The sequence below is a fragment of the Oryctolagus cuniculus genome, chromosome 5, assembly GCF_051225735.1.
Source record: "Oryctolagus cuniculus isolate XC-2025 breed Fujian yellow rabbit chromosome 5, ASM5122573v1, whole genome shotgun sequence".
Classification (NCBI taxonomy): Eukaryota; Metazoa; Chordata; class Mammalia; order Lagomorpha; family Leporidae; genus Oryctolagus; species Oryctolagus cuniculus.
Window position 1 is genome coordinate 60,934,686 of NC_142871.1, and position 27,853 is coordinate 60,962,538.

A 27,853-nucleotide genomic window follows, 5' to 3' on the forward strand; every position below is an offset into this window, starting at 1 on the left:
TCCCTCTACCCTCAGACCATCTCACACAGAATTTAGTATACCTTCTCACCTGGGAGAGCAAAGGAAGATGGCCCAAGTGCTTGGGCCCCTGCAACCATGTGGGAGACCCGCAAGAATCTCCAGGCTCCTGTCTTTGGCCTGGCCCAGCCCCAGCTGTTGCAGCCATTTCGGGAGTGAACCAGCAGATGGAAGGTCTCTCTGCCTCTTCCTCTCTGTAACTCTGCCTTTGAAATAATAAAAACCACCTGCTTTCCAGCCTCCATTATCTCCTGAATAGTTTTTCCTGTTCTGGTCAAGTCACCATCTTCATGATCAACAGTACGCTGCCCTAACCCCCTCCTTGCCCATGCTCCCCTAGCTGACCGGCAGAGCCAGGCTCCCACAGGGCAGCTAAGTGACATAACCAGTGTTTGCGTCTGGCTGCAACTTGCTGGAAGTTGGATAGGGCATATCTACAAATCAGCCTGCGAAATGAAACCCCAGGCCGGCAGCAAGGCCAAGGGCTTGTGCACCAGAAAGGGAAGGGCCGCTGGAAGTGGACTTACTGCGGAGGGCTCAGCAGGGACCCAGCTCCACGGAGCTCACCAGAGGAGGGCACTTGCTGCCTTCTCCAGGGGAATGCACACCAGAGGCACAGGCATGTGGGCCAATGGAACCTCAGACTGGAGGTCGTGCCCTTCGTGCTTGCCCAATGGGAAGCTGTTTTGCTCTCCCTCTGTGGCTCAGGGCACCAGACCAAGCAGTCACTGAAAAACAAGCTTTGGTGCCAGAGCCTTCGGTGCGTTCCCAGGCTGCCTTTTCAGAGACAGGTACTTGAATCCTCTTGTGTCTGCCTCCAGGGGTCATTCTGTGCGTATGCTGGGGATCTGGGGGGGCTGAGTTAGTGGGATCGGGGCCAGGGATCAACAGGCTGCCGTGCCAGAAGGGGGCCCCCCCGGCTGGCTCATGCCTTGCTTCCTCCTGGCTGGTTAGTTTTAGACACAGATCACTTTGTCTTCCAACCTAATTTATTATTAGCTACTTTGATAAAGTCGCTGGATGGGGGGGGGGGGGGCTGATGTGAAGTAGTGACTGCCAGTAAGGGCACAGGTGGTTGCCTTCTACCGCCAGGGACCCTGGCAGGGCTCCACTACTCAGGGCCTTCCTCGGCTGCTCAGCGCCCAGGACCCCCTCCCCTCCCCGCCCTGGCAGGGCTGCCTTTCTCCAGCTGCCAAGCCCAGCCGATATTGCTCTCATTAGCAAACAGCTGAGGAAGTGCACAGACCGCGTAAGGATAGAAATAACTCACGCTAAACCTCATGCACGGGTTTTCAAGTCTGTAGTGCGGAAGGGGGACCTGTGGAGCTGGGGGAGCCACAGAGGTGGCTGACAGCCAAGCTCCACCTGTGCTGTGCCCAGGCCCCGTGGTGGGCAGGTGGACCTGTGTGTGGGCAGCCGTGCTTTGTACCACGTGACCCAGCGCCCTGGCCACTGCTCTTTGGACAGGGAAGGGTCCCTGTGCCAAGGCCAGATCTGCAGGCTGGCTTAATCTAGAAACAAGCTGGCTGGGTGCTGGAGCTTGGAACAACAGACGTGGTAATGACCAACTAGAACAACTGCACTTTCTCCTTCTGGAGTTTGAACCTGAGCCTTGCAGAGAGCCAGAGTAGATGTGGAAAGACAAAAAGAGCGGCAAAGGCGGGCAGGGAAGCTGGCGGTGGAGCAGGGCTGGTGGTGGGGGTGGGGGCGGGGGCGGGGAGGCTGCCGGCTCCTCTGCCACTCTGGTTCCCACACGGGGTGCCAGTCTCAGGTGGTCCAGTCCAGGTTCTGGGATGTCTGCCTCCTGTACCAGGGGTCCCTTTAGGAGACAGCTTTGGTGGTCTCTTATTTACCACCAAAGAGGGCTAATGAAGAACATCCCTGCTCTGTCTGAGCAGAGGAGCTGGGACACGAATCCATGCTGTTCCCTGGGGCGCAGGTGCAGCCTATCATGGACCAGCGGGGGGGCCCAGGCCACCTCCTGTCTGAAGCATGCTGTCCACGGGTAGCCGGCAGGGGCAGCAGCCAGGGACAGGAGGCGGGGAAGGTGGGAGGGGACAGGCGGCTTCTAGAGGGAAGAGCAGGAGAGGAGCCGATCTGCTCCTGGCCCCGATCCCACTAACTCAGATCTGGGTCACTGGGCCCTCAGTCACGAGGCTGCCAATAGAGACCAGGGTGTAGACAGACTTTGGTCAAAATTGCTCAGGGCATCTCTTCCAGGGCTGCTGCTCAGGCGGCTGCTGCAGCGGGGACCACAGCCCTGCTGGAGTCCCCGGCCCCTCACCAGCCTGCAGGGACCGTCAGTGGCCTAGAAAGGGGCGAAAAGCGAGCAGAAATCTCTTCCCAGTACACACACGATTGTGCTCACGCCTGCAAGCCCAGGGGGCCTTGCCACTCAGACCCCAGCTCTCAGCGGGGAGAGAGCAGAGTGGGGCTGGGGAGGGGGCCTGCTTCAGCGCACAGGGAACTCCGCAGGGGGCCGCACACTGAGCCAGGACCCATCCAGGCCAAAACGCCAGTGGCTAGGGAGCAGCGGAGCCTCAATCCCTCCTCAGGGCCATGGACACAGCTCGGGTGGCCGTCGTGGGCGCAGGTCTGATGGGGCTCTCCACGGCTGTGTGCATTTCCGCCCTGAGGCCCGGGTGCGCTGTCACCGTCATCTCGGACCAGCGTTCTCCTGACACCACCAGCGACGTGGCGGCCGGCATCCTCATTCCGCACGCATATCCAGGTGAGAGAGGGCTGGGGGAGCGGGGCACCGGGCGCTCCCACCCGGCGCTGGCGTCTCTGTCGGGACAGGCCTGGCTGTGCGCAGGACGTGACGGCCTCCGAGACCGGCAAACCTTGGTCCTCGCTCCGGCTCAGTCCTCATGGCAGGCGGCTCCTGGGCCAGGGCCCGTCGGCGGCCAAGGAGCGGCGCTGGTCGCCGCGCAGGGATGGGTGAGGGTCTCTCCTCTGCGGTCTAACGCTCTGGCCAGCAAAGCCACCAGCAGCGCTTTTGATGGAGCCTGGAGGTGCAGTTCTGTGGGGCTCCCGGAAGACAGCCATAGAAGTGTCCCGTGGGCAGCACCTAGGACTCCTCAGTCGGAGACCGCCAGTGACCACAGAGGCAGAAACCACGCGTGCTGGGCCACCTGACCCTGCCGCTGGAGCCCGTGGGGAGCAGGTCCTCGGGCACGCGGAGGCCTGCAGAGGTGCTGACGTGAGCACGTGCGTCCCTTTGTTACGGGCTAAGCCAAAACTATTATCTCCCTGCTGGGTCCCGTATCACCTCCAGTTCTCTCAGTGGGAACCGATAACGGGAGCAAGATGCAGCCAGCAGGGGTCATGCTCGTAGTCTCTGCTTCTTCATTTTCACTTTTTTTTTTTTTTCATTCTTAGCAAAGTTGCATGTGAGTGTAGTTTAAACAAATGGTTTACATCACTGATTACAAAAAATACTTCTTTCTGGAAATACTGTTAGGTGCAGCCTACTAGAGGGGAATTGCAATGATTTTATCTTTTCCTCGCTCCTCTCTCTGTGTCATTCCTCTTCCTCCTTTCTCTATTTCACTTTCCAGGAGACTTTTTAATCTCTCTCTCTTTAAGATTTATTTATTTGTTTGAAAGGCAGAGTTACAGAGAGGAGAGGCAGAGAGAGAGAGGTCTTGATCCGCTGGTTCACTCCCAGGATGGCCACAATGGCCAGAGCTGAGCTGATCTGAAGCCAGGAGCCGGGAGCTTCTTCCAGGTCTCCCACGCGGGTGCAGGGGCCCAAGGACTTGGGCCATCTTCTACTGCTTTCCCAGGCCATAGCAGAGAGCTGGATCAGACATGGAGCAGCTGAGACTCGAACCAGCGCCCATATGGGATGCCAGCACTGCAAGTGGAGGCTTTACCTGCTGCGCCACAGTGCAGGCCCCAAGACTTTTTAATTTCTACTACCACGTTTTTTAATATCCCAAAGCTCTTTTTGTTTTCTGAATTTTTCTGTTGTGACCTCCTCTGTGTGTTCCTCATCTTTTTTTTAACTTTTATTTAATGAATATAAATTTCCAAAGTACAGAATATGGATTACAATGGCTTCCCCCCCATAATGTCCCTCCAACCCACAACCCTCCCCTTATCCACTCCCTCTCCCCTTCCATTCACATCAAGATTCATTTTCGATTCTCTTTATATACAGAAGATCAGTTTAGCATACATTAAGTAAAGATTTCAACAGTTTGCTCCCACACAGAAACATAAAGTGAAAAATACTGTTTGAGTACTAGTTATAGCATTAAATCTCAATGTACAGCACACTAAGGGCAAAGATCCTACATGAGGAGTAAGTGCACAGTGACTCCTGTTGTTGACTTAACAAATTGACACTCTTGTTTATGGCATCAGTAATCACCCTATGTCACTCCCTCTCTTCGCGGAGGAACGACACAGGACCCTGCGCTGTTCTTTTGTCTGCTCGGCCCTCCCCGGGTTTGCTGCTGGTTCTTCCCGGGTTGGCTACTGACCCTTCCACCTCCATGGAAGGGCGGATCCCCCTGCCACTTTCCCCACTTCCGCGGGGGAGCAGCACACCGCCGGCCGGCTCTCACGGGGCCTGCTCAGGTGTTATTCGGATAGATGTTCCTCGTGCATGTTGTCTCTCTCTTCCTTTATAGTCCTCTTCCACCAATCCCAACTCTGCTGCCCACACGCCGAGTACGCTGCTCTCCTCCAATCAGGAGCAGGTCCTACAGTTTATTGGTTGAACTGGAGGCAGCTGTGTGGAAGCTGTTTCCTCCTCTCCCAGCACCATATTGTGAGAGAGCAGATGCATAGAATAAGTCTTAATTCGAGTAACTTAGTCTAGTCCGAGTTGCTCCCAGTTGCTCCCCACAGATCCCCCTTTCTTTTTATTTTTGGCGTTGATACGCGCCTGTCTTCGGTGCCCCGCGGCACACACTCTGCTCTGCTTGCTAGAGTTGCCCACAGGTGCTTACAAGCCCTACCAATCAGGCAAACCGAATCCAAGCCTTCTCATTGCCGTATTGTGGGGAGACTTATTGATGTTGATAACGTGCCTGTCTTCGGTGACCTGCAGCCACCCACAGGTGCTTATTGTCTTACTAATCAGGCAGACCGAATCCAAGCTCTTTCATTGCCATGTTGTGGGGAGGCCTTATTTTTCTCTATTTCTCTATCTCTGGGTATTCCTATTTCTCCCATTTTACTTCTATCTGCCAGCATTCCTATTTCTCTCATTTTACTTCTAAACTTCTGTTTCTCTTATCCCCGCGGCTTCCCGGCGTCCGCCCCGAGGCTGTTTCTCGGCGCCTCGCCCCACGGCGGCGTCCCGGCTCTGCGCCGCTTCAGCCCGCGCTTCTCTCATCTGCGCAGCTTCCCGGCATCGCGCACGCAGCTTACCGGCTTCGCGCGCACTCCGCGGTCTCCGCGCCCTTTGTGCCTGCACCACGGCCTTCGCACCAGCCCCGAGTTCTCTCTATTAGCGTCCCGTGTGCTCTCCCCGTTCGTGCCCCGCGCGCTCTCTCTGCGCGCAGCGGCTTCCGCGAGTCACACAGCCCAGCTCACGTTTCCGCCACCGGTATTCAATCTAAGTTCCCCGGGCTAACCTGGCGAATTCAACCTAGCTCACATCTGCGCCTTTCGGTTTGGCTTCCCGTCTTTTGCTCCCCAGGCTAATCTGACGGATTCCAACCTGGTGGCCCACGTCTCTGCCTCTGGTTCCAGATTTTCGCCTTTTGCTCCCCGGGCTGACTTGAAGAATTCCAATCTAGCTTACGTCTCCGCCTCAGCCTGCCCCCGCGGCTTCATCCTCCCTAACATATTTTTCTCTACCTGGTATGTTTCCTAACTTTTCTTCCAACAATATTCCCCTCTCATTTTTCCTGGCTTCTCCCCACAGTCCGTGTCCGAGTCTAAGTTTCTTCTAGGTTTCACTTTCGCTTTCAACCTTAGCGATTTCTCCCAGCTTCCCCCCGTAGTCCATATCCGAGTCTATGCCTAGGCTTTCGATAGCTTCTTCCGGCACCTTTTCCGTCCGGCTTTTCCCTAGGCTCTTTGCTAGTCTCTCTCTCCGGTATTTTCCCACTTCTTCCCGTTTCTTCCCTCCTAGGTTTCCTATCCGAGTCACGGCACCATTATGTCGCTCCCCCTCTTCATGGAGGAATGACACTAAACCCTGCCTAGGCTTCATATCCGAGTCACGGCTCCATTATGTCGCTCCCCCTCTTCGCGGAGGAACGACACAGGACCCTGCGCTGTTCTTTTGTCTGCTCGGCCCTCCCCGGGTTTGCTGCTGGTTCTTCCCAGGTTGGCTACCGACCCTTCCACCTCCGTGGAAGGGTGGTTCCCCCTAGCCACTTTCCCCACTTCCGCGGGGGAGCAGCACACCGCCGGCCGGCTCTCTCGGGGGCTGCTCAGGTGTTATTCGGATAGATGTTCCTCGTGCATGTTGTCTCTCTCTTCCTTTATAGTCCTCTTCCACCAATCCCAACTCGGCTGCCCACACGCCAAGTACGCTGCTCTCCTCCAATCAGGAGCAGATCCTACAGTTTATTGGTTGAACTGGAGGCAGCTGTGTGGAAGCTGTTTCCTCCTCTCCCAGCGCCATATTGTGGGAGAGCAGATGCATAGAATAAGTCTTAATTCCAGTAACTTAGTCTAGTCCGAGTTGCTCCCAGTTGCTCCCCACAACCCTAGGCTCTTGTCATGAGTTGCCAAGGCTATGGAAGCCCCCTGAGTTCACTGACTCTGATCATATTTAGACAAGGCCATGGTCAAAGTGGAAGTTCTCTCCTCCCTTCAGAGAAAGGTACCTCCTTCTTTGATGACCCATTCTTTCCACTGGGATCTCACTCGTGGAGATCTTTCATTTAGGTTTTTTTTTTTTCCCTCAGAGTGTCTTGGCTTTCCATGCCTGAAATACTCTCATGGGCATTTCAGCCGGATCCGCATGCCTTAAAAAGGGCTGATTATGAGGCCAGAGTGCTGTTTAGGACATTTGCCATTCTATGGGTCTGCTGTGTATCTCACTTCCCATGTTGGATCATTCTCTCCCTTTTTGATTCTATCAGCTAGTATTTGCAGACACTATTCTTGTTTATGTGATCCCTTTGGTTCTTAGTCCTATCATTACGATCAATTGTGAACAGAAATTGATCACTGGGACTAGTGAGATGGCATTGATACATGCCACCTCGATGGGATTGAATTCGAATCCCCTGGTATGTTTCTAACTCTACCATTTGAGCTAAGTCAGCTTGAGCATGTCCCGAATTGCACATCTCTTCCCTCTCTTATTCCCACTCTTATATTTAACAGCAATCACTTTTCAGTTAAGTTTCAGCACTTAAGAAGAATTGTGTATTGATTACAGTATTCAACCAAAAGTATTAAGTAGAAGAAACAAAAAAAAAAAGTACTAAGAGGGATAACATATTAAGCTGCTCATCAACAGTCAGGGTGAGGGCTGATCAAATCACCGTTTCTCATAGTGTTCATTTCACTTTAACAGGTTTCCTTTTTGGTGCTCAGTTAGTTGTCACCTATCAAGGAGAACAAGTGGTATTTGTCCCTTTGGGATTGGCTTATTTCACTCAACATAATGTTTTCCAAATTCCTAACAGGGATCACTTTTCAGTTAAAATTTAAACACCTAAGAATAATTGTGTGTTAATTACAGAGTTCAACCAATGGTACTAGAACAAAAAAAAAATACTAAAATGGATAAAGTATTACATTGTACATCAACCGTTGTCGCTCCCCCTCTTCATGGAGGAACGACACTAAACCCTGCCTAGGCTTCATATCCGAGTCACGGCACCATTATGTCGCTCCCCCTCTTCGCGGAGGAATGACACTAAACCCTGCCTAGGCTTCACATCCGAGTCATGGCACCATTATGTCGCTCCCCCTCTTCATGGAGGAACGACACTAAACCCTGCCTAGGCTTCATATCCGAGTCACGGCCCCATTATGTCGCTCCCCCTCTTCGCGGAGGAACGACACAGGACCCTGCGCTGTTCTTTTGTCTGCTCGGCCCTCCCCGGGTTTGCTGCTGGTTCTTCCCGGGTTGGCTACCGACCCTTCCACCTCCGTGGAAGGGTGGTTCCCCCTAGCCACTTTCCCCACTTCCGCGGGGGAGCGGCACACCGCCGGCCGGCTCTCTCGGGGGCTGCTCAGGTGTTCCCTTTAGATGTTCCTCTTAGATGTTTCTGGTGCATGTTGTCTCTCTCCTCCTTTATAGTCCTCTTCCACCAATCCCAACTCTGCTACCCACACACTGAGTACACTGCTCTCCTCCAATCAGGAGCAGGTCCTACAGTTTATTGGTTGAACTGGAGGCAGCTGTGTAGAAGCTGTTTCCTCCTCTCCCAGCGCCATATTGTGGGAGAGCAGATGCATAGAATAAGTCTTAATTCCAGTAACTTAGCCTAGTCTCAGTTGCTCCCCACAAACCGTCAGGACAAGAGCTGATCAAGTCACTGTTTCTCATAGTGTCCATTTCACTTCAACAATTTTCCCCTTTGGTGCTCAGTTAGTTGTCGCCAATCAGGGAGAACATATGATATTTGTCCCTTTGGGACTGGCTTAATTCACTCAGCATGATGTTTTCCAAATTCCTCCATCTTGTTGCAAATGACTGGGTTTCGTTGTTTTTGACTGCTGTATAGTATTCTATAGAGTACATGTCCCATAATTTCTTTATCCAGTCTACTGTTGATGGGCATTTGGGTTGGTTCCAGGTCTTAGCTATTGTGAATTGAGCTGCAATAAACATTAATGTGCAGACTGCTTTTTTGTTTGCCAATTTCATTTCCTTTGGGTAAATTCCAAGGAGTGGGATGGCTGGGTTGAATGGTAGGGTTATATTCAGGTTTCTGAGGAATCTCCAGACTGACTTCCATAGTGGCTTTACCAGTTTGCATTCCCACCAACAGTGGGTTAGTGTCCCCTTTTCCCCACCTCCTCTCCAGCATCTATTGTTGGTAGATTTCTGAATGTGAGCCATTCTAACTGGGGTGAAGTGGAACCTCATTCTGGTTTTGATTTGCATTTCCCTGATTGCTAGTGATCTTGAACATTTTTTCATATACCTGTTGGCCATTTGAATTTCCTCTTTTGAAAAATGTCTATTGAGATCCTTGGCCCATCTCTTAAGTGGGTTGTTTGTTTTGTTTTTGTGGAGTTTCTTGATCTCTTTGTAGATTCTGGTTATTAACCCTTTATCTGTTGCATAGTTTGCAAATATTTTTTCCCATTCTGTCGGTTGTCTCTTCACTGCACTGCCTCACCTTTCTGAAGATTATAATAACGGTTGTAAAAGTTTTCTCCCTGCACCATGTCTGTTGGCTCCAAGTCACATTCTTCCACGTGAAGTTCTCATCTCCCCTAGTAGAGGTTCTCCGTGGCCCTGGGGAGTCCTGATGTTTCTGGAGGAGGCCCTGAGCAGCACATGGACTTTCTGAGTGCTGGCACAGGGCTTTGCCTCAGTTGCCTTTTCTCCACCGTAACGAGACACCTGGGAGAAGCCAACTTCGTAAAGAGAAAGGTTTCTTTTGGTGCCTGGTTTTGGAGGTTGGCAGTCTGAGAGCAGGCAGCCCCACTGGTCTGGCCTCTGATGAGGGCTGTGCCGTGTGCAGAAGCAGCATCATGTGGTGAGCCAGGAATCAGAGAGCCCTGCTGAGCCCCACTCAGCCTTTAGAATGGCCCTCCCCAAGAACTGCCTTCCCAGGACAAGCCCCAAGGGACCTGAGGTCTGCTCACCAGGCCCGCCTCCCAAACACTGTGATTGAACTAAACTTCCACCCAATTTACATCATTAACTTAACATTTGGAGGCTTAACATCCAGTGTAAGGTGCCGGAGCTGTGGCGTAGCGGGTGAAACCGCTGCCTGCAATGCTGGCATCCCAAATGGGCTGCTCCACTTCCGATCCAGCTCTCTGCTATGGCCTGGGAAAGCAGGAGAAGATGGCCCAAGTCCTTGGGCCCCTGCACTCAGGTGGGAGACCCAGAAGAAGCTCCTGGCTCTTGGCTCTGGATTGGCGCAGCTTCAGCTCTGGCGGTAGCAGCCAACTGGGGAATGAACCAGCGGATAGAAGACCTCTCTCTGTCTCTGTCTCCCTCTCTGCCTCTCCTATCTCTGTGTAGCTCTGACTTTCAAGTAAATGAATAAATCTTAAAAACAAACAAATCCAGTGTGAACTTGGAAGAGAAAGCCTGCACAGCCCCCAGCAGGCTCGTTACTGTGAGCCTTGCTGGACTGAGATAGCAGAGCCGGTTCCTGGGGAGCCCTGCATGTCCTTATGCTCCAGTCTTTCTTCTTAAGGGGTCATGTTCCCCAGGGAGGGCGAGGGCCTGGAGGCCAGCATTCTAGAAGGTGCAGGGGGCAGAGGCAGGGCCTGAGCATCCGATGTTCACATTTCCCTAGCCGTCCTATGCCCAGGATGGCACTCTTGCCTTTGCTTCCCAGTTCTCTGGACTGGGAAACACCCAATCCATCTTCTACCAGGGTGGTGAGGGCAGTGGCTTCGGCACTGCAGGTCCAGGAATTTGACCACGTCACCACATCGGTTACACTGGGAGCTACCACACAGGAAGGGCACAGGAGGTGCCTGGAGGGCATTGGCCAGACACTGGTTCCCACCAGGTGTCTTTTTTTGTCCAGAGTCCTTGTGTCCTTCTTCCAGGAGACCCCTTGCTTGTGCCAGACCTGGTGTGTACTCAGAAGGCTCCGTAGTAGTCCTGGGACCGTGGTGGGAGAAGGAGGCTCCTCTGAGAGCTTACCCACGCTACCGACACTGGAGACCTCTCTTTGGCCAGGCTGGCTGGGTCTTTCTCTGGCGCTGCTGGGTAAAGACCTGGCCCTCTCTTTGGGCTTCTCTCCCAGGCACGATTCAGATGAGCCCCGGGAGTGAAATCTGTGCTCACAAATCTGATTACCACGTGGGGACGGTGCCCGCGCCAAGGGAGTGGTGCAAGGATTGAAGGAGTTCATGTATGTTAAGCACTCAGAATGGCGCCTGGTGCACAGCGAGAGCCGTGTCGACGTCTGCGGCTCTTCCTGTCCTGTTGGCTGCCATTTTGCTCCACCAGCACTTGGAAGCAAATGAGGGCTCCAGCCTCGCTCAGCCCACTGGGACCTGGTGTTGTCTGTTCTTCGGTGGTGACTTCTGCAGCCTGGGGCTCTCAGCCACTATGTGGCTCTGCAGCTTTGGGGTGGGAAGAGGGGAGATGCAGGTCAGCCCAGCCCCACCCACGGCGCCAGTTCCCGGTGTTGGTCACTACAGTCCCTCTGCAGCTTCCTGTCTCTAAACCAGCCACCCCGGTCTGCAAGTCCACAGCATGGGGCTGGCGCGGGCACAGGTTTAGCTGTGACAGCACAGAGCCATTGTTGAAGAAGCCATTGCTGGCTCTCTACAGAGGGCATTGGCTTCAAGCCCTGCAGCTGACGAGTCTCCGTGGCCGTGGGAGCTCTGCCTGGGGAGCAGGATGTCCCCAAGGGTCTTCCCATCTACTCCGTGAGTTCCAGGGCCACCTCTCCAAGTAGAACCAGTCCCACATCCTCTTTGCCCCAGTGCACCCCCATTCTCTGTGGCTCCCCCCACAGCAGCCTCTGGGATTCTGATTCCCCAGTCCCTGGCCTGACTGTGGACACTATGTCTTGCCCTTCTATAGGAATCTGGTGGCCAAAAACCCCACCCACAGTGAGGCGTGTCTGCGGCTCAAGTTGCACTTGTTCCCTGTGGCCACACTGGACTCTGTACTAATGGGAGCTTAGACACTGCCTCCTGTCTCCTTCCTGGCTGGCCAGGGATTATTCCAGAAGCTGAGCCAAGGCCCAGGCCCTGTCTTCTTTTTTTATTATTATTATTTTTAAAATTTTATTTATTTATTTATTTGACAGGCAGAGTTAGACAGTGAGAGACAGAGAGATGGGATGCCGGCGCCGCAGGCGGAGTATTAGCCAAGGGAGCCATGTGTCAGCCCCAGTCCCTTGTCTTCTAACTGTGCTCCCCGCTGGCCCCTGCTGACCTGGGAAGTGCCACTCTGAGCTGCTCCCTGCTTCCTGCGGCCCTGGCTCTCAGGCTGTGCTTCCTTCTGCCAGGAGGTGGCGCTCGCCGGGGTTGCCACTCGCATTCCTTCTCTGTCCTGGTAGACTCCGGCTGCCCAGACCACCCCTTCCACCTTCTTGATTCCTGCACCCAGGAAGAGGCCCTGAGCCTTTCTCCTGTTGCCTCAACTGTGAGGCCCACTGGGTCCCTGGGCCATGAACACATTTCCACTTGGGTTGCTCATGGGCCCCTCAAGGACATCTGAATCCGTACCGAAGACGACTCTGCAGCCAGCTCATGTGTCAGGCTCCGCCTGGCCCTGCCTGCTTCCCCGCCTCTCAGGAATCATGAAATGAGCAGGCTCTGGTGGCTGCCGGATCCCCTACCACGATGCGGTGCCTCCTCTGAAGGCCCTTCCCTGCCGCCTGTCTTCTCCCATTGCTAGGAAGGTGCTCGCCCGAGGCAGTGCCTGCCACCCTCTCCGTGTCCGCCCCACTGTGCTCTTCTCTGTGCTTCCAGACACCCCCAGCCACAAGCAGAAGCAGTGGTTCAGGGAGACCTTCGAGCACCTGTCCGCCATCGCCAACTCTGCCGAAGCCGTGGACGCCGGCGTCCACCTGGTGTCTGGGTAAGGGAGTTGTTTCAGAGTTTGGAATGGTCTGAGTGGACATGGGAATTCAGTGCAAAGCACCTGTTGGGCATTGTGCTGCAAGCGGAGCTGCCTCAGATGTGGGGATTCGAAGGAGCGCTTCAGGCTTCGCTCTGGAGAACTTAGGAAAGACAAGCTACAGAATTAGACGTTTGAACAATAGCCACCACTGCAATTTCTCATCATTTCCTTGGGGGGAAGATACAGTGACTTGAAAATATAGCCAAAAAAATCACACACATCCAAAACACCACCACCACCACCAAAACCAAGCATACAGCAGGTAAATGCTGGGCTTGGGTTACATGAGGATGGTGTGGCTGGTGCAAAGCAAACAGGTGTGACACTGGCGTGGGTACCGAGACCTCCGGTATAGGGACACCTTCTTTATTCGGTATCCTCAGATGTGACACATTCCAAAGGAGAAAATTTCATAGGCCACTAAAGTTGCCTTTTAAAGCGCTGTGTGAAAAAAAAAAAAAAAACTAGTTCTGAAATGATCAGCATAATTCTATTTGATGTTTAACATCTGATTTTAGGAGACATACACAATTAAGTCAAAGTTTGCAAGGAAATCCTATTAAACATCTAATACAAATATGTGTTAGATAACATGTGTTTAAACTGTGACAGTATCTTTCTCATTTTCTTAAGCATCATCCCGTCTCGGTGTCACTGGCCACACTCCCTGTCTGCCATCTGTGTCGTCCTGAGTGCTGACACAGCTGTGCCTCAGAACCATCTGAGAAGCATACAAGCTTTGATTTTCCTAAGTTCTCAAAACCACTGTCTCTTTCCTATCACTAGGCTTACCTTACATATTTGCTCTGTCTCCTATCTATTTATTTGACAGGCAGAGTGACAGAGAAAGCTAGATCTTCCATCTGCTGCTTCATTTCCTGATTGCCCACAACAGCTGGGGCGGGGCCAGGCCGAAACCAGGAGCTGGGAACTCAGTCAGTCCCATGGGGTGGCAAGGACCCAAGCACTTAAGCCATCATCCGCTGCCTCCAGTGTGCACCTTAGCAAGAAGCCAGATCAGAAGTGGAAAAGCTGAGGACATGAACCAGGCTCTCCCGTAAGGGATCCCAGCACCCAAGTAGTGGCTTAACCCGCTGTGCCACACCGCCCACCCTCCAACGCCCCCTTTGCTATTGGACTGTTTGCTGACATTGCTGCTGCGTCCACACCCGCATCAGGAAGATTTCTGCCCTTTCCTCTTCTAGCCTCCCCTCACTGTCACCAACACCGAGAGGACACTGGCATCGCTTACTGCCCGGAAGACCCTGCCCAGGGTGGCAGCTTTCGCTTCCCTGGCGATCTGTGGGCTGGCTGTGCCCTGTAACCATCTTCAGGGCCAGCTGATGAGCCGCAGAGCAAGGCTGTTCCCACTGATTGACAGCCACACCTCGGTGTTTGTCCCAAACTGACAAGACCTGGCCTAAATTCACAAACTTCAGGACCAGACAATTTTCAGAAACCGCAATGCCCAAAAATGACGAAGAGAAAGGCTTTCCTTGTCCTCTACAGCTCTGGCCTAAACACACTGCTTTGGCGTTCACCACCAGCAGCTCCTCTCCCAAGCATTAGGGACGCAGCAATGAGCAATTTGGTGATACAGCTCAGCGTATAGTAGATGCTTAATAAATATATGTGGAGTGAATTTTAAGAAAGGAAGGCACACTCCTGTCCTCATGTGCTTGCAGTCAGGAAAGTACTAAGCCTAAGGGGCTACAAAGGGAACGAGAGTTGTCAAAGGGATGAACACGGGTGCTACGGAGCCTCTGTGGAGAGGAAGGGGGCAGATATGGGGTGGGGGCATGCGGAGACAGCACACACGCCCCTGTGTCTGGGTCAGCAGTGGTGGGAGGGACTGAAGTCCCGGGTAATGGGAAGGCACTGAGAGATTTCACACAGTGAGGACACCAACCACACCAGCATTGCAAAGATGTTCCGTGTGTAGTGTGAATGGGGTTGTAGGGAGAGAATTGATGGGGGATATGTTAGGTGTTGACCATAGGGGAGGAGAGGAGATAATTTCAGAAATGCTTATGAGGAGATTGGATTGGATTTCGTGGTTGATGCGAGGGGCAAGGGAGGAAAGACAATCAAGGGCGATTCTGGGGTTGCAGGTAGTAGCAGTTGAGTGGCTGGGTCCCACCTTCTGAGTTGGCTAACACTGTGGGGAGAGAGAGACAGAGAGAACAGGAGACATCTAAGTAGAGTTAACCAGTGGGGTCTAGGCAACCTGGGTCAGATCCCTTGTTGGAGCTGTGGAGAGAGAGCACAGGGCTGGGGATATAGTCTTCTTCTTCTTTTTTATTTACAGGCAGGGTTAGACAGTGAGAGAGAGAGACAGAGAGAAAGGTCTTCCTTCCATTGGTTCACCCACCAAATGGCCGTAACGGCTGATGTGCTGCGCCGATCCGAAGCCAGGAGCCAGGCGCTTCCTCCTGGTCTCCCATGCGGTTGCAGGGGCCCAAGCATTTGGGCCATCCTCCACTGCCCTCTCGGGCCACAGCAGAGAGCTGGACTGGAAGAGGAGCAACCGGGACTAGAACCCGGTGCCCATATGGGATGCCGGAGCCACGGGTAGAGGATTAACCAAGCGAGCCATGGCGCAGGCCGGAATATAGTCTTCTGAGTGGCCGGCTGGTGAGTGCTGGTGGAGACATGGCAGACAGGCATCTAGTCCAGGCGTGTGCAGACTGAGAGGGCACGGGGACAGGCACAGAGCCCTGCAGAAGCAGCACTGTACCTTCACGGGGGCGGCTTGGGATGAACGACTTGGAATTGCAGTTCTGCCGCAGCCGTGGTGTCCTCGTTGGCACTCACATTTCCTGGCTATTGTGGAAGGGCGGTGATTGCAGCTGCTGATGAAAGCCACCTGAGGGATACTCGTCAGTGCAAACGTAGGTGCGGCAGCTGTCAGTCAGCTCTTCACAGGCTTCATGGTGGCCCCCGGTGTTGTACCCAGCGCATCCTGCTCGGCTGGTGGCCTGCCCGCCATGGCGCTCCTCTTCACACCTCTTGGCTTCCCTCTAGCCCTACAGCTAACACCGATTACTCATCATTCACCCCCAGCCTCCCGCCCCCCTGCCCCCCTGCCCTCCTACCCTCCTACCCCCCTGCCCTTGCTGGCTCTAACTTAGATGTCTTGTTCAGAACTGAGATTAACCTCTAGGCTTCTGCTGTTTTGTTACACTTTATGGAAAGCACTGTCCTGCCACCTGCAGTGCTGGCATCCCACAGGGGCATCGGTTTTCATCCTGCCTGCTCCACTTCCTATCCAGCTCCCTGCTAATAGCCTGGGGAAAGCAGTGGAAGATGGCTCAAGTGTTTGGGCTCCTGTATGCACGTGGGAGACCCGGATGAGGCTGTTGGCTCCTGGCTTCAACCTGGCCCAGCCCTGGCTGTCGCAGTCAATTGGGAGGGAACCAGTGGCTGGAAATTCTCTCTTTCTTCCTTGCTCTCTATAACTCTGACTTTCAAATAAATAAATAGATCTTAAAAAGAGAGAGAGAGAGAGTAAATTAAATCCAAACTTTAAAAGTTAAGTTACTTTTAAAAATGTCTTATTCTTGCCATCATGGACATTTGAAATTTAGCCGCTGGGGCTGGCGTTGTGGTACAGTGGGCTAAATCACTACTGCTACACTGGCATCCCATGTAGGAGTGCTGGTTCGAGTCCTGGCTGTTCTACTGCTGATGCAGCTTTCTGCTAATGGCCTGGCAAGGCAGGAGAATTTGGCTCAACTGCTTGGGCCCCTGCCATGTATGTGAGAGACCAGGATGGAGCTCCAAGCTCCTGGCTTTTTCCCGGCCTAGGTTCAGCCCCAGCCATTGCAACCCTCTGGTAAGCAAACCAGTGGGTTGAGATCACTCTCTTCTCTCTGTCTCTTCCCTCTCTCTTCTCTCCCCTCTCCTTGTCCCTCCCCTCTCTCTGTCCCTCCCCTCTCTCTGTCCCTCCCTTCTCTCTGTTGCTCTGCCTTTCACATAAATGAACTTAAAAAAAAATTGGCTACTAGTTATCTGAACCCTAGAGAGTGGAAGAATAAATCTTTTCTCCTTGTGTTTATAGAAATGAATTTTTAAAACGCTTTGAGAATGCCACCTGAGTTTACTAGAAATACAGGCTTACTAGAGTTCACTGGAAATACGAGTTTACTAGAACTATTTCACAGCTCTTCAGGAAATTTATCCACTGCTGCGCTTGAGTTGGCAGATATTTCGGAACATTCCTGCTGAGGAAGCGCCCTTCTGGGCTGACGTTGTCCTGGGATTTCGAAAGATGACCGAGGCCGAACTGAAGAAATTCCCCCAGCACGTGTTCGGCCAGGCGTTCACCACCCTGAAATGCGAAGGCTCTGCCTACCTCCCGTGGCTGGAGAGAAGGTTGGTGGACTTGGCTCCTGCTGCTGCTGCTTCCTTTCTCGGTCACAGACACAAATACCCTCATGGCTATTCACTGTCCCCACCCCACCCCCGGCCCCGGACTCTCTGCCTTTTGTCCTGTGGCTCACAGGTGGCTAGGGCTTTGCAAAAACAATGTGAAGACAGTGTGTGTGTCACCAGGACTCAGTCACGCCATGCACAGTGACATGGTTCACTTCCATTTTTAGTACACACCTTATCATTTGTCACCCCCTCCCGGGTAAAACCCACTTACCGAAACAGCCCCTTAGTCTTCTTGTCTCTGAAATGGAGACGTTTGGAGGAAATGCTCCCAGCTATAAAACCGTGAGATTTACTTCAGTTCTTTGCCTAAGAGAATCGTACGCTTGCTATAAATTATTTTTGTAACTTTTTTCATTTGTGGGAAAGAAAATAGCTTCACTATTTGAGTTTGTCATAAATAGGAGCAGTTTATCCAAACGGTGCAATTGCTTTAGTACTAAGTTCAGCCATCAGGCCTTGAACTTGCATGTGGGCTTGGTTTCCAGGACTTCCTGTTTCCAGCAAGCTGGGAACCACATCCACAGCATCTCTGAGACACCTCCATGAATCTGCCCTCAGTGTAGCCTGGACATGCTGGCGTACTGAGGGCTGTGAACCCAACGTCTGTGTGTGTTGACAGACGGACAGGAACCAACGAAGTTGATTGTGTAAACTCTGGCAAAAGAGCCCAAGAAACAGTGACAACAATGATCGGGTCCCCGATGTAGATTGTGGGATGAGTCACGCCATTCACAAATTCACATCCGAACTCATCTCTTGTTTCTGTGAAATCAGCAGCCTCACCTACAGTTTGAGCATTGATGGTTCTTGTCTGAACCAACCATCGGTGTGATGTGTGATGTGTCATTTTCTACCGCTTCCTACATTTAGCCTGCTTTCTACCGTGAGGAAGGGCTTCCTCTTTCCCTATATTTCTATTTACAACAGAAAGAAGAAAATATGCATACTACACACACACACACACACACACAAGTGTATAAACGTCAGGAATCCATAGACCTGTGGAGTTCTGTTTTATTCAGTGAATTCTAATCCGTTACTCTTATTTATTTAGAAGTTCAAAGTATCCAAGATTTGGGCAGTGGGAGCTCGGTCACACTGCACCTGTGTTTTTTGACACATCTATGCCATTTGCTTTTTAAAAGCAGTTTCTTACCTTTTTGGACACAAAGTATTCTAAACAGTCCAGCTCGGGGGAGAAAATGTTTTCTCTTCTCATTTCCCTCACTCCAAACCCGAGGCAATGTCAAGGTTTAGATTTGCAGATTCATCCGCTGCTGCCTCTGGTCTTTCTCGCTTCTCTTTCCTTCTGAGTGGAGCTGGGGCCACGCCCAGGATCAGCCCCGCCTTCTACCATTGGTCCCGCCTGGGACGCGAATACAGACAGAAGCTCAGGCGAGCATGTTTAACGATTTAAGCCGCTGCGTGGGCCGCTTATAACGCAGAGTGCCTGGTTTGAGTCCCAGGTCTCCAGGGCTGCAATCCACCTTCCTGCTAACACACCTGGAGGCAGATGATGGCTTCCACGTGGAAGATCTGGAGAGCGTTCTGGGTTCCTGGCTGCTGCCCGCCCAGCCCAGGCTGTTGCGAGTGTGAGCATTTGGGGAGGGAACCAATGGATGAAAGTTTTCTCTCTTTCTGTGTCTCAATCTGCCTTTCAAGCAAGTAAATGGATTGTCATACATACATAACTAAGAGAAGTTCAAGCAGTACAAGTCTGGAAACAGGCTAAGGAACTCCGCAATAAGATCTAATTCTCTGACAGCCTCGAGGCCACCACCCCCAGGAAGGCCCCCTTTGCACTGAGAACTCTTAGACCCCTAGGAGCACTGCTTCTCACCGTGGAGCAAGGGGCCCAAGGGCAGGCCGGGAGGCGCCAAGCTCCACCCATACTCTGGCCCTTGGCCACCCCTGGGGCTCCTGGCCTGGCCCTGGAAGTGGGTAGGGACCGTGGGGTTCCTGGTCCTGAGAATTTGGACAAGAAGGGAAGATACATCCTCAGCCTATGAGCAGGGGCGGCATGGGGAAGGGCCAGAGCCAGGCCCACCAAAGCAGGCGGCCCCTGGGGAGGAGGGCACAGCCGCTGATGAGCCAAGTTTTGAGTCCCTGAGCCTAGGCGGAAGAAGGTGAGGAGGAAGGTTTTGAGGGGGTGGGGGAGGGGGCATAAGGGCCCGGGGCTCCTGAAGTGGTGGCAGAAGTGGCCTCCCTGAAGGAGAGGCAGCGCGGGAAGACCTGCCTCTTGTCCAGGGCAGTCACTCTTCTGAGCCCCTCCCTTAGTCTCCCGCCCTGTTGGCCTGGTACTGCCCTGACTCCTGGGAAGCGTTCTCCCCAGGACAAGAACACACCAGCCCCAGCTCTGCAGAGCCCTCGGGGCTCCCTCCCTGCATTCGCTCTGAAATTTTTCATTTATTTATTGTTATTAATTCAAAAAGAAGGGAGGGGGGAGGGAAAGAGAAAAAGTGAGAAATCTTACATCAGCTGATTTGCTCCCCGAGTTCCCACAACAGCCAGGGCTGGGCCATGCTCAAGCCACAAGCCTGGAACTCAGTCTGGATCCTCCCGCTTGAGCCACGATCGGCTGCCTCCCAGGGTGTGCGCTAGCAGGAAGCTGGAGTCAGAAGTGGAGCTGAGACTGGAACCCAGGTGCTGTGATGTGGGATATGGCATCTGTAGCAGGGGTGTTCTCCCTCTCTGGGATAAGGTCTTGCTCAGTTGCAGGAGAGCAAAGTCACCCAGCTTCTTATACCCTCACTGTGCCACCCCAAACTTCCAGAGTAATGGCCACACAGCAGGCAGAAGGCAGCACCCAGTCCCCTAACTTCACACCCGGCCCCAGGGCAGTGTCCTCCTTTGCTATGTCACCCATGGTGACATAGGTGTCACCATGGTAACTAGGTGTCACCTGCAGTCATGATGGCAGGTGTGGACACACTCAGTGAGGCTCCTCCTGGGGTCCAAGGCCTGGGGAGGTAGGAGGCCAGGACAGACACACGGACAGGGCCTCCCTCCCCAGAGCCCCTGCACTCGGCTGCCCAGGGCATCTCTGGTTCAGGCTGGATTTTCATCAGCAGCTCGACCCACTGAGATGGAAAAGAAAGACCTTTGCTTGGACTCAATTCTTACGTAATTGTCATCACACCTCTGCGAGTTGGGCTCTCTTCTCCCTGAGTCGCAGTTGAGTAAACAAGTTCCGTGAGCTTAAGACGTTTCCTGCAATCCCAGTGCTGGTAACTTCTTTCATTTCCCCGAATGGGTAAAATAATTCTGAGTTTTACTTAGGATTGCTGGAGCACAACACATAATGTTCATACATTAGCATGTGGAATCCACCTGCTAGTGAAAAAAAAAAAGATAATGTTCAAAGAATGATCACTTACACATTTTTTGAAATTCAAATGTCATTCTCCCTTTTTTAAAGATTTATTTATTTATTTGAAAGGCAGAGTTCCAGAGGCAGAGAGAGAGGTCTTTCACCTGCTGGTTCACTCCCCAAATGGCTGCAACAGCCGGAGCTGAGCCAATCTGAAGCCAGGAGCCAGGAGCTTCTTCCAGGTCTGCCACATGGGTGCAGGGGTTCAAGGACTTGGGGCACCTTCTGCTGCTTTCCCAGGCCAGGCCATAAATAGAGAGCTGGATCCAAGAGGAGCAGGCGGGACTCGAACCAGTGCCCATATGGGATGCCAGCGCTGCAGGCGGCGGCTTTACCAATTACACCAAAGCGCCAGCCCCTCAAATGCCATTCTTAAATGGAAGTGACATACAGGTTTGCAGGGCAGGGATTGTTCACAGATGGGGTCTTGTATGTTACAGCAGCATAATAAGCCCCAAACCCTTTCATTTTTCTCACAAAAGTCTTTATTGAGCAGCTGTAGTCTGTCATGTTTTATGCTAACTTGTTCCAGATGTTGCCTCATTTCGTTTCACAGTGAACCCATGAAGTCAGTGTGATTGTCCCCGTGCTGGTGGGTGAAACTTGAGCTTTTGCAGGAATTGAGTAACTTGGCCAAAATCCCTATGAATGAGAAAGTTCCTAAATCCTTCCTATGAGCATTTTTGTGCTCAGTTTTTTTTTTTTTTATTTTTTTTTATTTTTATTTTTTTTTTTTTGTGCTCAGTTTTTTAAAGATTGTGAACACTGCAGTGTGTTGGTTAGTATCACCACAAAATTCCAGTGTATGCCTTTTTGTGCCAGTCAGTGTAGGGGGAAAGACTCTTCACAGCTATTTCACTCTTAAAATCACTCATCTGTCATTGTATGAAGAGTACACAAAAAGTTCATTGAAAATGTGCATTATGAAAAAAAAGATGACTGTATTTCAAAATTTTTTGCCCCAAAATAAACATCTCTTTTTAGAGACTGGCACTGTGGCACAGCTGGTTAATGCCTTAGCCTGAAGCATTGGCATCCCATATGGGCACTGGTTCGAGTCCCGGCTGCTCCACTTCCAATCCAGCTCTCTGCTATGGCCTGGGAAAGCAGGAGAAGATGGCTCAAGTCCTTGGGACCCTGCACCCACGTGGGAGACCTGGAAGAAGCTCCTGGCTTCGGATAGGCACAGCTCTGGCTCCTGCGGCCAACTGGGGGGGTGAACCATTGGATGGAAGACCTCTTTCTCTGCCTCTCCTCTCTCTGTGTAACTCTGACTTTCAAATAAATAAATAAATAAATATTTTAAAAAATATTTTTTAAAATATTTATTTATTTAAAAGTCAGAACTACAGAGAAAGGGGGGGGGGAGAGTGGGAAGGGGAGAGGGGGGAGAGAGAGAGAGAGATCTTCCATCTGCTGGTTCACTCCCCAAGTGGCTGCTAGGATGGGGGCTGTGCCACACTGCAGCCAGGAGCCTGGAACTCCATCCGGGTTTCCACCGTGAGCGGCAGGGGTCCGAGCACTTGGGCCATCTTTTCCAGGCATGTTGGCTGGGAGCTGGATTAGAATTGGAGGAAATGAAACCCAAACCTACACTCATGTGGGATGCTGGTGTTGCAGGCAGCAGCTTAATCCAGTGTACCTCAATGTAGAACCCTAACTTTTAATTCCATTTTTCCACAAGCCTTTTGAAGTAATCTTATATGTTTAAGTATTCTTATATGTTTGAAGTATTCTTATATGTTTAAAAAACATAATTTAAGCTCTCAAATCATTTATTTCATGAGAGAGCTGAAAACTTGTGACCATAAGATTGGTTACATTAAGTATTTTTATCTACAATCTGTTTTACTTAGGAAAAATGAGAAAGAAAACAGAACAGTAGTTCCAGCCCCATTCGCTGCCTTTTAACCACTGTTGGTTATGACACAAAGTAATGCATTGGCTTTCTAAGTTCTCTGGGGGCCCTAAAGTGTGCATGTTTGCCAGACGCGTCTTTGGTTTCCTGTGTCAGGTAAACAACATTGTGTCTTTGGTGGGTTTTCAGAATAACAAGCAAGCGTGCATGCGGTTAAAGTGCCAGCATCTGGGACGTAAGCTGTGTCATTTGGAGCACTGATGCTTGAAACAACTGCTTGTATTTCCTAATGAGTGCACAAGGGGTTCGTATAACGTCAGAGCAAGAGGCGCCTATGAGCTCTCTTAGCCTAGCACAGAGCTTGCCCAACAAGGACCTGCTGAGTCCTCTAAGTGGATCTAATCCAGAGGTTTCAAAACCTTCTTCAGGCTGCTCCGTGCAGAGAGTGCAGAGGTCTCTGCAGACAGAGGGGGCAGAGGAGGGGAAGCCCTTCCGTCAGAGGGCAGCGTTGCAACCCGACAGAAGGAAGCCAGTGCTATTTTGCAGACTGGGAACTGGACACCGGGATACAGATGAGCAGCAGCATTGGTCTCTTCCACGCCCATTAGCTGGGCCACACGTCCCGTGCCAGAGGCTGGCTTCCTGCCGGTCTGACTGCAAGTTCCAGTTGAACTTCTGCACCAGGCAGTGGGGGAAGAAAATTAGGGTCGCTACTGAGAGCCCCCCTTTTGCTCATTAAAATCAGCTGCTAAGACCCATGCTGTTGTTTGCCACCCTCTCTGTTGCTCCACTTCCGATCCAGCTCTCTGCTGACTCACATGGGAAAGCAACAGAAGATGGCCCAAGCACTTGAGCCCCTGCCACCCACATAGGAGACCCAGAGGAAGCTCCTGGCTTTAGCCTGGCCCAGCCTTAGTTGTTATGGCCATCTGGGGAGCGAACCAGTGGATGGAAGCTCTCTCTCTCTCTCTCCTCCTCTTCCTGTACCCCCCATAACTCTGCCTTTCGAGTAAATAATCTTTTTTAATTTTTTTTTTTTGACAGGCAGAGTGGACAGTGAGAGAGAGAGAGACAGAGAGAAAGGTCTTCCTTTTGCCGTTGGTTCACCCTCCAATGGCATTGCGGCCGGCGCACCGCGCTGATCCGATGGCAGGAGCCAGGTACTTATCCTGGTCTCCCATGGGGTGCAGGGCCCAAGCACTTGGGCCATCCTCCACTGCACTCCCTGGCCACAGCAGAGAGCTGGCCTGGAAGAGGGGCAACCGGGACAGAATCCAGTGCCCCGACCGGGACTAGAACCTGGTGTGCTGGCACCGCAAGGCGGAGGATTAGCCTAGTGAGCCGCAGTGCCAGCCTGAATAATCTTTTTTAAAAAGTGGTTTGTGAAGAAGATTATAGGATTCAAGAGATAAAAATTAAGATTATGATATTCCTGTGGATTATTGTTTAATGACTCAAACTTCTCATTTAGAAGATAGAAAAAGTTCTGGAGACGGATGGTAGTGATGACTGGATAACTGTGCCACTGAACGGTACACTTAAAAGTGGTCAAAATGGGACAATGGGGCTGGTGTTGTGATGTAACAGGTTGGGCAGCTGGCTGCCATTTTGACAACCCATATTAGTGCCAGTGCAAATCCTGGCTGCTCCACTTCTGATCTAGCACCCTGTTAATGGCCTGGGAAAGGAGCTAAAGATGACCCAAGTGCCTACACTCTGCACCCATGAGGAAAACCTGGAAGAAGTTCCTGGCTTCAGCCTGGCACAGCCCCTGCCGATGCAGCCACTTGGGGAGTAACCAGCGGAGAGATGACCTCTTTATCTCTGTGCCTCCCTTTCTCTGGGTAACTCAGGCATTCCAATAAATAAATAAATCTTTGTAAAAAATTAAGTCAAAATGGTAAATTTTATGATATGTGTATTTCACTGACACTTTTTTAAAGATTTATTTATTTTATTTTAAAGTCAGTGTTACAGAGAGAAGGAGTGGCAGAAAGAGAAAGAGAGGCCTTCCATCCACTGTTTTACTCCCCAAACGGTGGCAATGGCCAGAGCTGAGCTGATCCGAAGCCAGGAGCCAGGAGCCAGGAGCTTCCTCCGGGTCTCCCACATGGGTGCAGAGGCCCAAGGACTTGGGTCATCTTCTATTGCTTTTCCAGGCCAGAGCTGGATCAGAAGTGGAGCAGCTGGGACTCCAAGTGGCACCCATATGGGATGCTGGCCCTGCAGGCGGTGGCTTTACCCACTACGCCACAGTGCTGTCCCCTTTACTGCAACTTTAAAAAATGTTCCAAGACTCAGATAACTCATTTCTTTTCATTATTTATATATTTTATCCAGAAAATAAGTATCAAACAAAACTATCATGGTATCTCCCAGATACAAATATTTTGTATTTCTCTCTGCTAGCATCCCGGAAGACATAGAGGGGGTGGGAGGCGCGAGCTCCCAATGAGACAGAGCATCCCAGGCAGAGAATGTAGATGGTCAGGAGTGGCAGAAACAAAAATGCTGCAGTATTTAAATATCAGATCCATGTAGCATTTACTTGCAGCATCTTGAGCGATAGAAGAATTCTACAAAAATATACAAGATGAGGTATTCCATGTATTTCATATTTTCAAAAGCGTTTTTCATTGACGTTCAATTCCAGGAACTCCCTGTTTCTGAAAATAAGAGGCAGGCGACGGCTACAATTTGGCCTGCTTGGGCCCCGGGAGCTCTGGGCGGCGTCTGTGCGGTGATCAGTGCGGTGATCGGTGCCTCCTGTCCGGTCCTGTGTTCCTTCCTCGCTTCCTGAAGTGGATGAGTAGGAAGCTACAAAGGCTCACCCCCGGCTCTCTCCTCCCCAGGCTACAAGGAAGTGGAGGCGTGATTCTCACCCGCCGAGTGGAAGACCTGTGGGAGCTCCACCCGAGCTTCGACATCGTGGTCAACTGTTCGGGCCTTGGGAGCAGGCGGCTGGCGGGAGACTCCGCGGTCTTCCCTGTGAGGGGGCAGGTGCTCCAGGTCCAGGCGCCCTGGGTGAAGCACTTCATCCGAGACGGCAGCGGACTGACGTACATTTACCCCGGGGCGTTCCATGTCACCCTGGGGGGGACCAGGCAGCCAGGCGACTGGAATCTGTCCCCAGATGCCGAGGTTAGCAGAGATATCCTTTCTCGGTGCTGTGCTCTGGAGCCCTCGCTCCACAGAGCCTACGACATAAAGGAGCAGGTGGGCTTGAGGCCCTCCCGGCCGGGCGTGCGGCTACAGAAGGAGCTTTTAGTCCGGGACGGCCGCAGACTGCCCGTGGTCCACCACTACGGCCACGGCGCCGGCGGCTTCTCCGTGCACTGGGGCACGGCTCTAGAGGCCGCCAGACTGGTGAGCGAGTGTGCCCAGGCCCTCGGGACCCCTGCCCCCCACTCAAAGCTCTAGATAACATGAAGTGACAGGAAGTGGCCCCAGAGAGCGTGGATCAAAGCCCAATAGCAGCACCAGGCGGGCTCAAATAACATTTTCGCTGCATGAAAGTTTAATCAGATGCTTATTTGGTTTCAAAATGAGAAATGATGCAACACGTATCAGTAGCATTAGCAAGGCTACTACTCATGACATAGGACATAAAGCTCTATTTTTATTAAAAAGTGTTGGCTATATAGGGTCAGATTTCTTTGAATCTCATGTGCAAGGATCTATGCTAATGTACGTGAAGGCTGGAAGCCATAGGAAGTGTGCTGTATTTTGGCTCACAAATCCATGGCGGAGATGATGCATGGGAAACACTTCAATTGCGGCCAGTTGCAGAACTGCCTCTGGCCCTGTTAGGTGATCGCTGAGTGAGCCTTATGAGCCTTCTAAGGAAAATCCCCTAGTGTCCATGCTATGCAGACTCATTGCACTTGACTGAGGACAACGCATGATTATTGCCAGGACAAGTGGCGACCTCTCCCCCTCAGCTGGCGGGGACGGCAGCAGACAGAGATGAAGTTGCCTACGGGTGTGGCATCCACTCGGTAGCCGCCTGGGCTGTATATTCCATTACCATAACTGATGAGGAGCTGGCTGGGACGGCTGACTTACCTAAGCAGTTTTGAAGATTGAATTGTATGTGCCGTACCCGAGCTAATTTGCTGATGGAGATGGAATAATCATTCTGGATGAAATATAACCAAAGAGTATTCTGTAGGCTGTTAAAAAAAATAGTGAGGAAGAGAGATGCATCTCATAATAAAATGAGCTTGGGAACTGCTGAGTCGGGTAGGTTTAGCCTGGCTCCTGGACTCAGGCCGACTCTATCTAGAGTGCTCGAGAAAGTTTTAGGTACGGGGACGTGGTAAATGGGGTAATAAGAGAGGCTGACGCCAACTGGATTTAACTTTTGTTTTAATTTTGGAGGGAGATGACTTACGTTTAATAAGAAGAAGTTCTATTGAACATTTTATGCATTTGAAAGGCAGAGAGGAGAGAGAGGGAGAGAGAGAGAATTCCACCTGCTAGTTCACTCCCCAAGTGCCCGCAAAGCTGGGAGCCAAGACCTCCATCTGGGACTCCCGTGTGGGGCCAGTGACCCAAGTACTGGAGGCATCCTTGCGGCCTGCCGGGGCGTGTGTTAGCAGCAAGCTGGAACTGGAAGCCACGCTGAGTCTTGAGCGCAGAGTACTCGAACACATGACATGGGTGTCCCAAGTGGCATCTTACCCACCGGGTCAAATGCCTGCCCCCTAAGTTGTGTTTTGGACATCCTTGGCGGTGGGAAGGTGGGGGAAATGTGGGGTTGGGAATGAAAATGCGGGAAAGAAAAAGTTTCCAGCACAGCTCTGGGTGGACAGCTTTCTTCGCTGGGATTCTGCATATGATGTCATTTGAAAAGAATATTTTGCTGAGGGGAGGGGGGAAAGGTTCTTGGAGAAAATGCTTTTAATCATCTTTTGCAGTAAAAATTCTCAATTTAAATCAGGTGGGACAGTTTCTATTGGTTTCCACCAGGGGGTGGTGTTGTCTCAAATTCACATGCATTGGTAAATTTGAAAATGGAAAAATGGCTTAAAAAAAAAAAAAACAACATGCTAAGCACGTGGAATGTGTGTGCAATTCTTTTGATATTTGGGAGTTTATATGACCTAAATGCATCATCCTGAGTTCTGTGTAACATATTTGGGAAATGTTTGAGTTCAGATTGACTGGAAACACGCACGCATCTCACATGCTACGGGGGTAGCGATGTGCTATGTAAAATGGCATTTTACAAGGCAGGGGATGCGTCTTGTTAGTGGCTTAGAAAGATGAAGGACGCTGCTCAGAAGTAGAATTTCAGCCATTTCACGGTGGCCGGAAGTGTGCACACCTGTTCCCTGCCCACGGCCGGCATCCTGCGCCTTTTCCTTTTGTGCAGGCTTGCTCTCCAGGACCTTTGCCTCTTGGTGCTCTGGCTCAGCTCCACTCTGCATTTGAAGTTTCTGCAGGACCTTGTCACCAGCCT

General features: G+C 51.7%; 1 protein-coding gene across 9 annotated transcripts; it reads left to right on the forward strand.

Moving 5' to 3' along the window:
* Positions 1-544: 544 nt before the first annotated feature.
* On the forward strand, positions 545-27,454 carry DDO (D-aspartate oxidase). Of its 9 annotated transcripts, none has more exons than XM_089332760.1 (5): positions 545-809; positions 2,574-2,749; positions 12,574-12,682; positions 16,922-17,098; positions 25,043-27,454. In XM_089332760.1, the coding sequence occupies exons 2-5, from the start codon at positions 2,578-2,580 to the stop codon at positions 25,131-25,133; spliced, it is 549 nt and encodes a 182-aa protein (XP_089188886.1). In that variant the 5' UTR covers positions 545-809; positions 2,574-2,577; the 3' UTR covers positions 25,134-27,454. The 9 variants fall into 9 exon arrangements, with proteins under 9 accessions (XP_089188886.1, XP_051710379.3, XP_051710380.3 ...); XM_051854419.3 differs by having other exon boundaries at positions 673-809; positions 25,242-27,454; XM_070074623.2 differs by having other exon boundaries at positions 718-809; positions 16,888-17,098; positions 25,242-27,454.
* Positions 27,455-27,853: the final 399 nt, after the last annotated feature.

Bases quoted from the DNA above. Each gene is read 5' to 3' on its own strand.
- DDO (XM_051854419.3), top strand. From the start codon at position 2,578: ATGGACACAGCTCGGGTGGCCGTCGTGGGCGCAGGTCTGATGGGGCTC. The intron at 2,750-12,573 runs GTGAGAGAGGGC...CTGTGCTTCCAG, and splicing joins CATTCCGCACGCATATCCAG to ACACCCCCAGCCACAAGCAG. The intron at 12,683-16,921 runs GTAAGGGAGTTG...GCTGCGCTTGAG, and splicing joins GGCGTCCACCTGGTGTCTGG to TTGGCAGATATTTCGGAACA.